Here is a 13330-nt window from a genome sequence, read left to right on the forward strand (position 1 = left end):
ACACACACACACACACACACACACACACACACACACACACACACACACACACACACACACACACACACACACACACACACACACACACACACACTTTAGGGGTTCTATGTAGAATGTGTAGACATAAGGCTAATATGTGTAATTCACTGACAAGGAAAGACAAAGACATTTGCAAGCAGTTTTGGGTTATCTTTGAGTTAGCTGTGAGCATTTGTGACCACTCGTAAACAGTTTGAGGAGGCAGTTCTCTGTGAACATGCAGGGGTGCAGGACGAAGGGTTACCATTTAAATGGAATGTTTGCATGTCATTTCTTTCATATTCAAAACATGTTTTGCTCCGGATGTGTTCACCTATGTTTAAAGAATTTGAATGCATTTACATTTACATTTATTCATTTAGAAGACACTTTTCATATGTCAATATGAAATATATGTCAATTCTATTACAAGGGACTACAACTTTTCAGGCTACTGCATCCTAGCCCAGCTCCTTAACCACTACGCTACCACCACCCCAGTACACCTCAGCACTGATCTCCTGGTCTTTGTTTGGCTTCCCAGGGACTCCCAGGCCCACCTGGACCTCCCGGCCCCCCCGGTCTAACTTATCCAATTATTGACCCTAGTGGCCCCAGGCCACAAACTGTCAAAGGGCCCGACTACGGCCCCGGTCCCGGTCCCATATACGATGATTACGGTCCGGGCCCTGTGGAGGACCCTAACCAGTATCCCAACCCGTACTACCGTGGAGACAGGCCCGACGCAGAAGCGGAGGTGGAGAGGGTGGAGGCCCGGCTGAAGACACTGAGCCAGGAGGTGGAGAGGCTGAAGAGCCCTGAGGGGACCCAGCAGGACCCTGCCCGCATGTGCCACGACCTCAGGATGTGCCACCCCGACTGGAAGAGCGGTGCGCCACCCCCCAAACACACACACACACACACACACACTCCTTTTTGGTCATATGCATCCACATCCACATTAATTTTCTCTCTCAGATTCCCTCACACACTCTCACATCTAAACATATTTTCTGTCATTCAAACACACACACACACACACACACACACACACACACACACACACACGCACACCCCATTACCCCCACATGTTACAATGTTACAATGTTACAAACTAAACATAAAACATAAACATAAACTAAACACACAATGTTATAAACTAACTTACAGTAAATGTAAACTAAAACTCCTATTATTTTTCTTTTTTATTTCAATTGTGTTTCTGGCTTTCAGTATTTAGTTATTTGTAATAGAGTATCTTCTTTTTTTAACTTTGCATCTTATTTTGAATTCCATTTTCAACCCATAATACTGATTTGTGACACAGTGATGGTGCATTTGAGGTGACGATCTCTTAGGGCCTGAATATCGTCCTGCGTCTGTGTCCCGCACACGTGACGAGAATTGTGTCATCAACCAGAATATGGAGGTGTCGCGTGCCTCCCAACATATGGGACCGCACGTCAGTGGCGTCTTTGACGAGTGGTAAATGTGCACGGAGGAGCGTACCACTCGCTTTAGACTCAGTCTCTCTCCTCATGTCCAGGTTTTTACTGGATCGACCCTAACCAGGGCCCCTCGGACGACGCCATCAAGGCCTTCTGCAACATGGAGACGGGCGAGACCTGCATCTACCCGACGGTGTCCACTGTTCCTCAGAAGAACTGGTACACCAGCAAGACTACCAAGAAGAAGCACATATGGTTCAGCCAGTCCATGTCTGGAGGTTTCCAGGTGTGTGTGTGTGTGTGTGAGTGTGTGTGTGTGTGTGTGTGTGTGTGAGTGTGTGTGTGTGTGTGTGTGTGTGTGTGTGTGAGAGTGTGTGTGTTTGTGTCTGTCTGTGTCTATGTGTGTGTCTGTATGTGTGTGTCTCTGTGTGTGTGTGAGAGACATGTTTCTAAAAGAGACATGTTTCTTTCTGTACTGTCCAATTGATTTGAAAGTCTATTAGTTACAGGTTATTTCAAGCAACACAATGTAGTTCTTTTACCTTAAATAATGGCTTCAATCTCAAACTTTACCTCTCTGTCTCTCATACCCTCTTTATCTCTCTCTCTCTCTCTCTCTCATGCCCTCTTTATCTCTCTCTCTCTCTCTCTCTTTATCTCTCTTTCTCATGCCCTCTTTCTGTCTCTCTCTCTTCATACCTTCTTTCTCTCAATTTCTCTCTTTCTCTCTCTCATACCCTCTTTCTGTCTCTCTCTCTCTTTCTCTCTCTCATACCCTCTTTATCTCTCTCTCTCTCTCTCTCTCTCTCTCTCTCTCTCTCTTTGCGATATTTGACCTTCCTGTGCACAGTTCCAGTATGGCAGCTTGGCGGTTGACCCTGACGACATGGATGTCCAGTTCTCCATCATGCGCCTGATGTCCAGCCAGGCATCCCAGAACCTCACCTACCACTGCAAGAACAGCATCGCCTACATGGACCAGGCCACCGGCAACCTGAAGAGCGCTCTGCTGCTGCAGGGATCCAACGACATCGAGATCAGAGCCGAGGGCAACAGCCGCTTCACCTACAGCGTCAGCGAGGATGGCTGCATGGTCAGTGGTCCTCTTTCTTTAGGCGGGGGTCACACTAACCAGCGGCATGCGGCTGGTTTCCTATTGCATAACGCTAGAGTTGAGCAAGCTGAGGGTTTCTTTCAAAGCCCAACGCGAGCATATTCAATTGTCAGTTAAGGCAAACCATTTGTGTTGCTTAGGAACGAGACAACTTATTATGGTCTGAGCGTTGCGTTACGCTTGCCGCTGCCGATTGCCGCTGGCCAATGTGATCCCCACCTTAAGCCTCGATACGATAACTATAAAGATCAAAGCGAACTGACCAACGATAAGAAAATTCTCCCCATGTTGTTGAATGTGATGGCTAAAATTTGATGGATTCTGATTGGCTGTCAGCTTTTTATTGTTCTCAAAATCGCTCTGAAAGTGATCTCCAGCAATATCGTTCTTCATGTCGTTATAGTTATAGTCTATGTGTTGATGTTGTCATTCACATCAGCTAGAACGCTATTTTGTTGCGGTTACAGTTCTAATTATCGTTTTTGGTGTGAAGGCCACTTAACTCTCTATTGTTGCACCAGCTGTTGGGTGTCTGAACAATCTATTGGTCAACTTGGTATTACTGTATTCAGCTTTATAGGAACATATTTGACATTTCAGTGCAAGTACTATGCATTATTTATTGTGTGTTTATTTATGTCCTTTTTATTTTCCGTATGCATTATGTATATCATGATTCTCTATGACTACATGTCGTGAACCTAATTGCCCCTCGGGGTCAGGGACATTTAAGATTATCCAATCCAGTTCAACATACTGTAGTTTTAGGACCAAGGGCCCCTTTAGTGTCCATATAATATTATCTCCCTCACTCTCTTTCACTTCATTTCTCTCATCTTTTATGAAGTGTGTGTTTGTGTAGTTTGTGTAATCAAATAGAAATAGAAAATGTTTTCTGTGAACAAACTTTGACCTGTTTGCATGGAGACTCAGTTGTTGAGCAAAACATGGGATATTTTCCGCCAGCATTGTAAGACCATACTAATGGACTCTCTCTCTCTTGCTCGCTCTCTCTCTGTATAGTCTCACACTGCCACGTGGGGTAAGACAGTCATCGACTACAGAACAACGAAAACATCGCGCCTGCCTATCATTGACATTGCTCCAATGGACGTAGGAGGAGCCGACCAGGAATTTGGAGTGGAAATCGGCCCAGTATGCTTCTTGTAGGAAACTTTAAAAAAAGAACACAGAATTTGGACTTTTTGTGGAAAATATTTTTCTATCAGTCATGTGTTTGTTGGTTTATTGTTGTTTTTTTATATTGTTTATCAACTTCCTTGTTTGTGCTTTTTCCAATTCTGAGGACAACTACAACAATCAATTCTGTTCAAAACTGATCAAATACATTGTTTCATATGTTCAAGTGTAGATGTCACCCCCTGGAAGCATACTAGGACAGATGTGTAGTGGAACCATGGTGCTTTATTTTTCAAAATAAACGTGGAAAGACAACAATAATCACAGTGACTGGTTTACTTTTTGTCTTTAATACTTTCTCACAGGAGCATAAAGTCATAGTCTGGGAACATAAAACTCTGAATGCAAAGCATAAAAATAGCACAAATAATAGTAGTAGTAGTAATAATGATAAACAATAATACAGTAATAACAACTTGTATAAATTGTACTTGTTAGCCATATTAAAATGCAATATGGACATTGCATCTTTACCAGGACACAGGACAACACAAACCACTCAAGATGCAAAGCTTGAGAATACAACATGTTACTTTTATATAACGCTTTTCTTAACACTCAAAGCGCTTCACAGTGAAGGAGAAACCTCACTAACCACCACCAGTGTGTAGCACGGCAGCCATTATGCGCTACAACGCTCACAACACACCAGCTTGAGGTGGAGAGTGAGGGAGTGAATGAGCCAATTACACTGGGGGGATGATTAGGGGGCCAGATTGAATGAGCCAGGTTGGGAATCTAGCCAGGACACCAGGGAACCCACTACTCTTTGAGATAAGTGACATGGGATCTTTAATAACCACAGCGAGTCAGGACCTCGGTTTAACGTCCCATCGGAAGGACGGCATCTCCTGCAGTACAGTGTCCCCGTCACTGCACTGGGGCATTGGATTTTATTTTGTTTTTGGCCAGAGGGAAGAGTGCCACCTACTGGCCACCCACCAACACAACTTCCAGCAGCAACCTAGCTTTTCAAGGAGGTCTCCCATCCAAGTACTAGGTCCACACCTGCTTAACTTCAGTAATTCAGCAAAGACAGGGTATCGGTTGGTCTGGCTGCTGGCAAAATTAATTGATCACTTTAAATGAAATGCAGATGTGTGTGAACAGGTGTGAATAGGAAGCTAAGCTAGATTCATACTTCAGAGATCCTCGGACAATGCTAATCCCATATAGTTGTCCTCTAAATGTTTATTCTGTGTATACCTGAAAAAGCCTTTCCTGCCTCTGACAATAGACATGGACCAAGCCATAAACAATTCCAGCCCTTTGAAGTTCGCTTACAAAAAGGACCCAAAGTTGCCATCTCTGCCAAATCTCCTTATATGGGCAAAGAGGATACTTGGTTCTCCTTATATGGGTAAAGATGGCATCTTTTGGGTCTTTATTGTAGGTGAACTTCAGAGGTCCATGTGTTGCAACCATACCTCCATGGTTGCAACAAAAGGGAATGCTGTCATTTGATTGGCTGTTGAGCTTTCATCTTTCACACGAATCACAGATTCTCCCTTTAGGCTTTTGTGATTTTATTTAAACAAGCAGACTAGTTTAAAGCTAACTTGACTTGCATAACCATCAACAGCAGAGTTGCTACTGTCAAAAGCTTGTAAGCTTGATTAGATGTGTTTTTATTAATATACAGTATTTGTCGATGTTTGTGCAGCAAACGTCTTTGAACCATTTTCTTGTGGTTCTGGCTACAGGATTAGCCTGCTAGTGAACAGCTGTCAATCTTTAGCTTACATGCTACATATATCATCAAAACAAAATTGAGGCTGACACAATCTGTAAAAATCTGGTATCAGTAAAAAGAAAACATGCCTCAAAAATAGTAAAGAATTTTAAATATAAAAGATGATCTTAAAGGAGAATTCCGGTTTGATATTGACCTAAAGTGTATTGAAACATGATACCGAGTGTGAACGTATGTCTCATAGCCCATCTCGGCTTGTCCCCTGCACTCCAAAATCTGGCGCTAGTTAGCCGATGCTACCAACAGCTTTTTCAATTGTGGTGCTTCGGCATCGGGCTAGCCATGAAAATAAATCACTGTTTTACACCATTTACGAGGCTCAATGTATCTCCACACTTCATTGGTAGACTTCCGAGGGCCCTGACATTTAAAACGAGACATTGAGAACTTTGAAAAAGCACTGGTAGTTTACTTACAAGACGATTTATACAGACAGTATCTTCACGAAGTTTAGCGTTTGCAGCCATCTTGAATTTAGTCACGATAAGTCGAGCGACGAGTAAGAATGAACAGGTATGATAAGGGATCAGATTCCAAAAATAATTCAGTGGAAATGCATGGATTCCAGTTAGCAGATAGCAGCAACTGGAATCCATGCATTTCCACTGAATTATTTTAGGAATCTGATGGCTGCAAACGCTAAACTTCGTGAAGATACTGTCTGTATAAATCGTCTTGTAAGTAAACTACCAGTGCTTTTTCAAAGTTCTCAATGTCTCGTTTTAAATGTCAGGGCCCTCGGAAGTCTACCAATGAAGTGTGGAGATACATTGAGCCTCGTAAATGGTGTAAAACAGTGATTTATTTTCATGGCTAGCCCGATGCCGAAGCACCACAATTGAAAAAGCTGTTGGTAGCATCGGCTAACTAGCACCAGATTTTGGAGTGCAGGGGACAAGCCGAGATGGGCTATGAGACATACGTTCACACTCGGTATCATGTTTCAATACACTTTAGGTCAATATCACACCGGAATTCTCCTTTAACTAGGACCATATAACAAGAACTGCCACCACTTATTTCAACAATTCAAAGTTTTGGCAGTAATGCCAAATAATGTTTGTACTGCTCAGTGAAAAGCACCATTTGGGCATGACAGAGAGAGAGGACGCATGGTAGAAGACTGGTGAGGATTGCCCATACCCAGTTGAATGTTGAACATTGAAATGAATGTTCTTCATTGTGTACTGCCAGGCCCAGATAAGGCACAAATGGATGATTTGATGGATAAAGAAAGGTGGTGGATGGATCGGTGGTTGATGGATGAATCAGTAGACGACATGGATGGGAGGATCCGTGGGTGGGAGGATCGGTGGGTAAGGCGTGGGTGGGCGGATCGGTGGATGAGCCGTTTGCGGATGGATCGTTGGATAAGTTGTGGGCAAGTGGATCGGTGGATTGGTGGCTAAGGCATGGGTGGGGGAGCGGATGGATCGTGGACAAGGCACTAGTGGGTGGATTGTGGATAAGGCACTAGTGGGTGGATCGTGGATAAGGCACTAGTGGTTGGTGGGTGGTGAGTGGATAATGCATGGGTGGTGGGTGGATAAGGCACTGGTGGGTGGATGGATTGGTGGATAAGGCAGTGGTGGGTGGATGGATTGGTGGATAAGGCATTGGTGGGTGGATGGATTGGTGGATAAGGCATTGGTGGTTGGTGGGTGGTGAGTGGATAATGCGTGGGTGGTGGGTGGATAAGGCACTGGTGGGTGGATGGATGGGTGGATAAGGCACTGGTGGGTGATGGGTGCATGCAGGGTCCTCACTCTTGGTCTGGAGACTCCATGTCACAGGGCTCATCAGCATCTGAATTGGCTGAAGGCTGGCTGAAGGCTGGGATGTCCTCATAGAGACCACACTGTTCAATGTCCAGCCCCTAAATTCAGCACAGAAAATGGAACAACCAAGCAAAGCTCAAGCTCAACAGTCACAAAAAAGCACTTGATACAGATGACACGATTGCACCATTAGTAGAATATATATATATACCACTCTCTTCCTGGTCTCAAGTGGTATATATATATATTATAGCGCCACCTAGTTAAAAATTAAAAAGCAAAAAATTAGGTGTTTTCATCACAATATCTCTGGCTGACAAGGTCAAAACTGCACGAAATTAAAAGTGTAGGATCATTATGACACCCTCCGAATGCATGCCAAGTTTTGTGTACTTTCGTTCATGGGGGGCCTTACAATAAAACAATTTAGTGACGTACACCAACAATGATTCCCGGGACACTGAAAGACCGGGGTACACAAAACTTGGTGGGCATGTAACCCCACATGGATAGCATGGAACCGTCGTTTTTCGTTTTGATCTGTAGCCCCCCCGCTGGACTGGACCCCCGAAAGGAGGGTAGGGCAGACACAGTTCTCTGTGAATATCTTGAGAACTGTAGGGACTAGGATGACCATTTTTTTCCGTATGTTTGCCTCCAGGGGTCATGTTAACCCATTTCATGTACACACATGTGCACAAACAGATACACACACACACACATACATTCACAGTAATCATACGTATGACACATACTCACACAGTAGACATATGTACGCTTGCACAGGCACATACGCAGGCACACACACAAGCACGCACGCACACGCACACACACACACACACACACACACACACACACACACACACACACACACACACACACACACACACACACATAACATAAACATGAACATGCACACATGCACACAATTCAAGAATTTCTCAGAATTATGAACAGGCAAGATGGAGGTGGGGTTGTATAAAATGAATTTTACATGTGAAATCTATGAACTAATCATGTTTTGGTACTTGTTGTCTAGCAGATATCAGTGAGAATTGAGTACGTGTGGATAATGCAATTTAGTGAGACAGTTAGAATCATATAGGCCTTTCAGCGTGATTTATTTTTGTGGAAAAAATGTGCTGGACTGGGCGGCGGTCATATTTTGTACCGCTCTGCGGTACATCTAGTATTGTTGATGATCAATCAAAAATGACCAAAACTCATTCAAACTCTCCTCTAAAGCAAATGTACCAACATGTTTACAATTCCCTGTTAAATTGCCGACTGGAAGGCAACACAGATGCATTCAGTTGAGGCTTGCAATAAATGTCACATTTACATTTAGCTGACACTGTTGTCCAAAGTGACTTACATATGTCAACTACATTACAAGGGATTACATTGTCCCCAGAGCAACTTGGGGTTAAGTGCCTTGCTCAAGGGCACAACGGTGGAAGCCGGGAATTGAACCGACAACTTTCAGGCTACTGCACGCTAGCCCAGCTCCTTAACCACCACACTACATCCGCCCCCAATGCTATAAAAACATCAGTAGCATCGGTGATATAACAGTTCCTCTTGCACTTTCAGTTGTACAGCAAGGGTGTGTAGGAGGGGATGACTGTTTCTCTCCATTTTTCTTTGTGTCTGAGGTGTCTTTCTCTCTTTGCTCTCTGTCTTTTTTTCTTTGAGTCTGAGGTCTCTCTCTCTCTCTACCTTTCTCTCTCTCTCTCTCTCTCTCTCTCTCTCTTTCTCTCTCTTCCTGTTTGTGCAGCTGAATGAGTATGGGTCACTGGCCAACCGTGAAGAGCACCACTGTCCGTTACCCTCCAACATCCACACATATCCATGTAGCAGCAAGACATAACAAGACACTAAAGTTGTTGCGTTGCCCAAAGCAACACTACCGGCCTATTCTTACCAGTACTGTACATGCAACATGAACGTGAACATGCAATGCAACATGAAGATTGTACTTAATGTGGAGCTGTACTCTTCTGTCTCTCTTCCTCTCTCTCTCTCTCTCTCTCACTTATTCTTTCATTCTATTCTCTCGCTCGCTCTGTCTCTATTGCGTGGGTGTGGTTCAACTTAGGCATCACCGTGTTGCTGTGTTGCTTTGTGTTACTCTGTGGGTGAGCTGGAGATTGAACCCATGTCCTTGGTCTATTAGACATTTATTTTTTCAGCTAAATAATAAATAAATAAATGATAAATAATGATCTGGTGCAATTTTGTAAAATTCTATATTTATACATATAACATAAAAAAATGATATGATATAATATGAATATAAATTACTTGGTTAATGATCGGTGATAATAGTGGTTATTGGAATCTGTTTTGTTACACATTTTCCTCCTCAAAACTGTACATGGACCTTGGTCATTTTCAGTTGACAATACTGTTCTCCTCGTTGAACCCAGGGACCTTTGCACATTAAATCTGGTATAGAGGATGTACTATCTTATGTCTCTGGCAGCTTATATCTGGTATAGAGATTGTGCTATCGTATGTCTCTGGCAGCTTATATCTGGTATAGAGGCGTGATATCTTATCTCATCTCTATGTCATACCTCATATGTGTGGTCCTCGTCAGGCACCTCATAGATAGTCTCCTCTTTCTCTGGCTGCAGGGTGGAGATGAATAAATAAATAAATGAATAAGTAAATTACTGGTAATATCTCAATTTTAATAATGTTGTCAAATCATTACAATTGCCCCCAAAAAACAGTTAAAAATAATATAAACAAACCAAGAGGTGTGTGTGTGTGTTGTTACCTCTTGCTTGTAGCAGAGGTGAGGGATCATTAGGAATAAGCCCAGCAGAAAGGCCTGGAGGTGTGTGTGTGTGTGTGTGTGTATCTGTGTCTGTATCCCTCTGTGTGTGTGTATGTTTGTTTACGCAATCACAAATGTGTGTGTGTGTCTGTGTGTGTGTTGTTACCTTTTGTTTGTAGCAGAGGTGAGGGATCAATAGGAATAAGCCCAGCAGAAAGGCCTGGAGGAAGATGACCACGTCCTTCATGTTGCTTCTCCTAATGGTCGTCTCCAAGTTCCTGGGCCCTGGGCCAGACACACACACCACACAGCAAGTTCGCTGGATAAAGTGCAGAAACGCACATACAGACACACACAAATCAGTCTTCTACATGGTCCACTGTTAATTAACGTTAGCAATTGAAGGAAAAGGGGGATAGTGCAACAAAGCACCATCTTAAAATAAATGAAGAGACCACAATGCATTACTGTCCTCAATTAATAAATGGCTGAGTTGAATGATCCAAAACATTAAAACTTGAGCATGTAAGACAGTGTGCGGATAGCTCTTCCTTTGTTCTTGTAATTGGCTAGTATCCGGCACCTGTTGAATTTTATGTGTGCACAGTACACTGCATAGAATCAACTCATGCACGCTCAGATGATGAGAATGACTAGGCAGTAGTGCTTATCTGTCCGTCCTCATATAAATCCCGCCCAAACGATTTGATTGGCCTGAACACCTCTTCGGTTCGAGAACAGAGACTTTACAATGGAGTGACTTCCGACCAAATTTCCTGAACTCCTGATCTCTCTTTTCCACTTGATTCCTGTCACTCTTCACTTATATAAAGTATAAGTTTATATATATATATATATATATAAAGTTCTACCATGTATTGGTTCTACCTGTACTATTAACTCTGGTGATTTTACCAATTAGTTGATTCCTGCGGCTGAGTAGTTGTGTTCAATTCAGCTGGTTTAGTGAATGGCTGGAACAAATGTGTAGCAGGCCTGGTACTTTCGTTTTCCACCTAGCTGTAAATCATAGCACATTCGATCCACAACTCTTCAGCCAGGTAGATCAGCAATTAGTGTGATCACTGTTACTGTTAAGTGCACAGGTAGAGGCAATACAAACCACACACACACACACACACACACACACACACACACACACACACACACACACACACACATTCACACACACACGTCTAAAACTCCCACAGGGCTTCAGAACACATCTCTGGTCAAGGCCAAAGATCACTTACGGTGGACCTGAACCTCGCTGCCAGGCCCAGTGATGTTATTGACGCGGCAGAAGTAGACGCCGCTGTCTTCGGGCTCCAGCTTGCTCAGGGTCACCCAGCCAGTGCTCTGGCCAAAGCGCACCCTGTCGCCCTCCTCTAACTGTTGGGCCTTGTCTGCCTTGCCTTCGGGCAGCGGGGCCTTCAGCCATTCCACAGCCGTTAAGCTGCCACTGGTATAGCTTCTACATCTGAGCGTCACTCTGCGGCCCGATTTCACACCCACAAACCGCGGCCATTGGTAGAGCTGCAGGCTCGCTGGGAGCAGGGACATTGAAAACAACAGTGTTCGGTTAACTCTTTTTCCGAGTTGATTTTAACACTATTCTGAGCTTTCCATTTGGTTAAATGGTGAAACTTTTCAGAATATGGTTGAGTATGTAGAGCTTGTTATCTCCTTCAAACTAAACACTTAAATTCTTAACTCTTCACTTAAGTGATTGGTTTAATTAATAAGAGCATTTTACTTATAATAATAGTTTCTTAATATCTTAATATATTTCTTAAAACTATTTCTGACACAAACAGGGGTAAGAACACTTATAAGTGAAAATATAAATATTAAGGATATAAAGATAATGTATGTGTCAGAAATATCAAATGCTGTTTGGTTCTAGTGGAGTATGACTACTTCAAACTGTCATCTGCATCAAATTGGAATAAATTCCTCTCATGACAATCAATCATTCACATGTGTCTGTACGTTTGTGTGTGTGTGTGTGTGTGTGTGTGTGTGTGTGTGTGTGTGTGTGTGTGTGTGTGTGTGTGTGTAGAACATCCACAAATCTCTCAGCATCTACAAATTCTTATTATTTGACCTGAACATGTAAAGTCTTTATCTTAACTCACTCTGAGTGCTGTTGTAAAAATAGCTACACGTCTTCCCTGAGTAACTTCCTCTTTTCAAACCCAGATGGCGGGGAAGAACTTCATTAAAAATAAACAAAGGGACAAAAAACACTCATATGCAAAACAAAGAGAAAGAGCACAGTTAGGTTTGTGAAATAATCATTATTAGTTAAGTTAGGTTAAGTTAAGTTATATAATCATTATTAAACGCTCTGCTCTTTCAGCTAAAAACAATGCATCCACTAACAAATGCTATAAGCAAATGGTAAAAATGGGAACTAGCCACATGTAAAACATTAAAAAGCCAGTAAACTTAGCTAAATGCTGCATTTCGTGTCTGTATCATTCATATTTAAACTAATCATTGTTAATTATTGCTATGATTTAATAATTAGGTTAGTCTACTTGGGGAAAAAAGTATCTGTATAAACCCTGAACATAATAAGTCATCCTTAATATGAAGTGTGGAGTCTTGAACCCTTAATTCAGAATATGTTTCATGCCAGTGGAACTGGGTACAAATTTGCTTACAACAAAAATGTTTTTGTAAATGATGTAAAATATTGTCAAAGCACTTACCTGATGCATCCAGCAGAATGATGAACAGAAATATCATTTGGTTGCGCATTATGTCAAGGAGATATATTCCAGTATGTGTCTATGTGTTGATGTGTTTCCTATTTATTGTTAAGTTAGAGATATTAAAAGACTGCAGCAGGTAAAAAACCTACTGTGCAAATATGCTATTGAATGTGCATGAGTTTGTGTGCATGCATGGGTGAGTGTGTGTGTGTCTGTGTACGAGATAAGAGTGATGTTGCATGAGATATGTGAGAAAATGTGTGTTTGTGTCTGTGACTGTGTCTGTGAGTGATGAGTTGCATGAGAAATGTGTGTGTGTGTGTGTGTCTGTACGTTTGTGTATGTCTGTGTGAATGAGAAAGTGAGATACGTGAGTGTGTGTAAGTTTGTCTAAGTCTGTGTGAGTGTGTGAGAGAGTGAGGAAGACACCAGAGAAGAGGAAGAGAGTTCCGTCAGTGACAGGCAATCGGCAACCTATGACAACACCACTGTCTCTCAGGGGCCTTATGCAAAC

At 42.6% G+C, this 13330-nt stretch overlaps 1 protein-coding gene across 1 annotated transcript; it reads right to left on the bottom strand.

The window, feature by feature from the left end:
- Window positions 1–6496: 6496 nt before the first annotated feature.
- cd79b (CD79b molecule, immunoglobulin-associated beta) lies at window positions 6497–13211 on the bottom strand. Its single transcript, XM_076297909.1, has 5 exons — window positions 12814–13211; window positions 11350–11643; window positions 10263–10381; window positions 9891–9944; window positions 6497–7409 (listed from the first exon to the last, which is right to left on the bottom strand). The coding sequence occupies exons 1-5, from the start codon at window positions 12860–12862 to the stop codon at window positions 7296–7298; spliced, it is 630 nt and encodes a 209-aa protein (XP_076154024.1). The 5' UTR covers window positions 12863–13211; the 3' UTR covers window positions 6497–7295.
- Between the last annotated feature and the right edge of the window lie 119 nt (window positions 13212–13330).

The sequence above is a fragment of the Alosa pseudoharengus genome, unplaced genomic scaffold, assembly GCF_046254945.1.
Source record: "Alosa pseudoharengus isolate Yale_2024_CS ecotype anadromous, Long Island Sound unplaced genomic scaffold, YU_APseudo_1.1 YU_APseudo_1.1_scf_21, whole genome shotgun sequence".
NCBI classification, from domain to species: Eukaryota; Metazoa; Chordata; class Actinopteri; order Clupeiformes; family Clupeidae; genus Alosa; species Alosa pseudoharengus.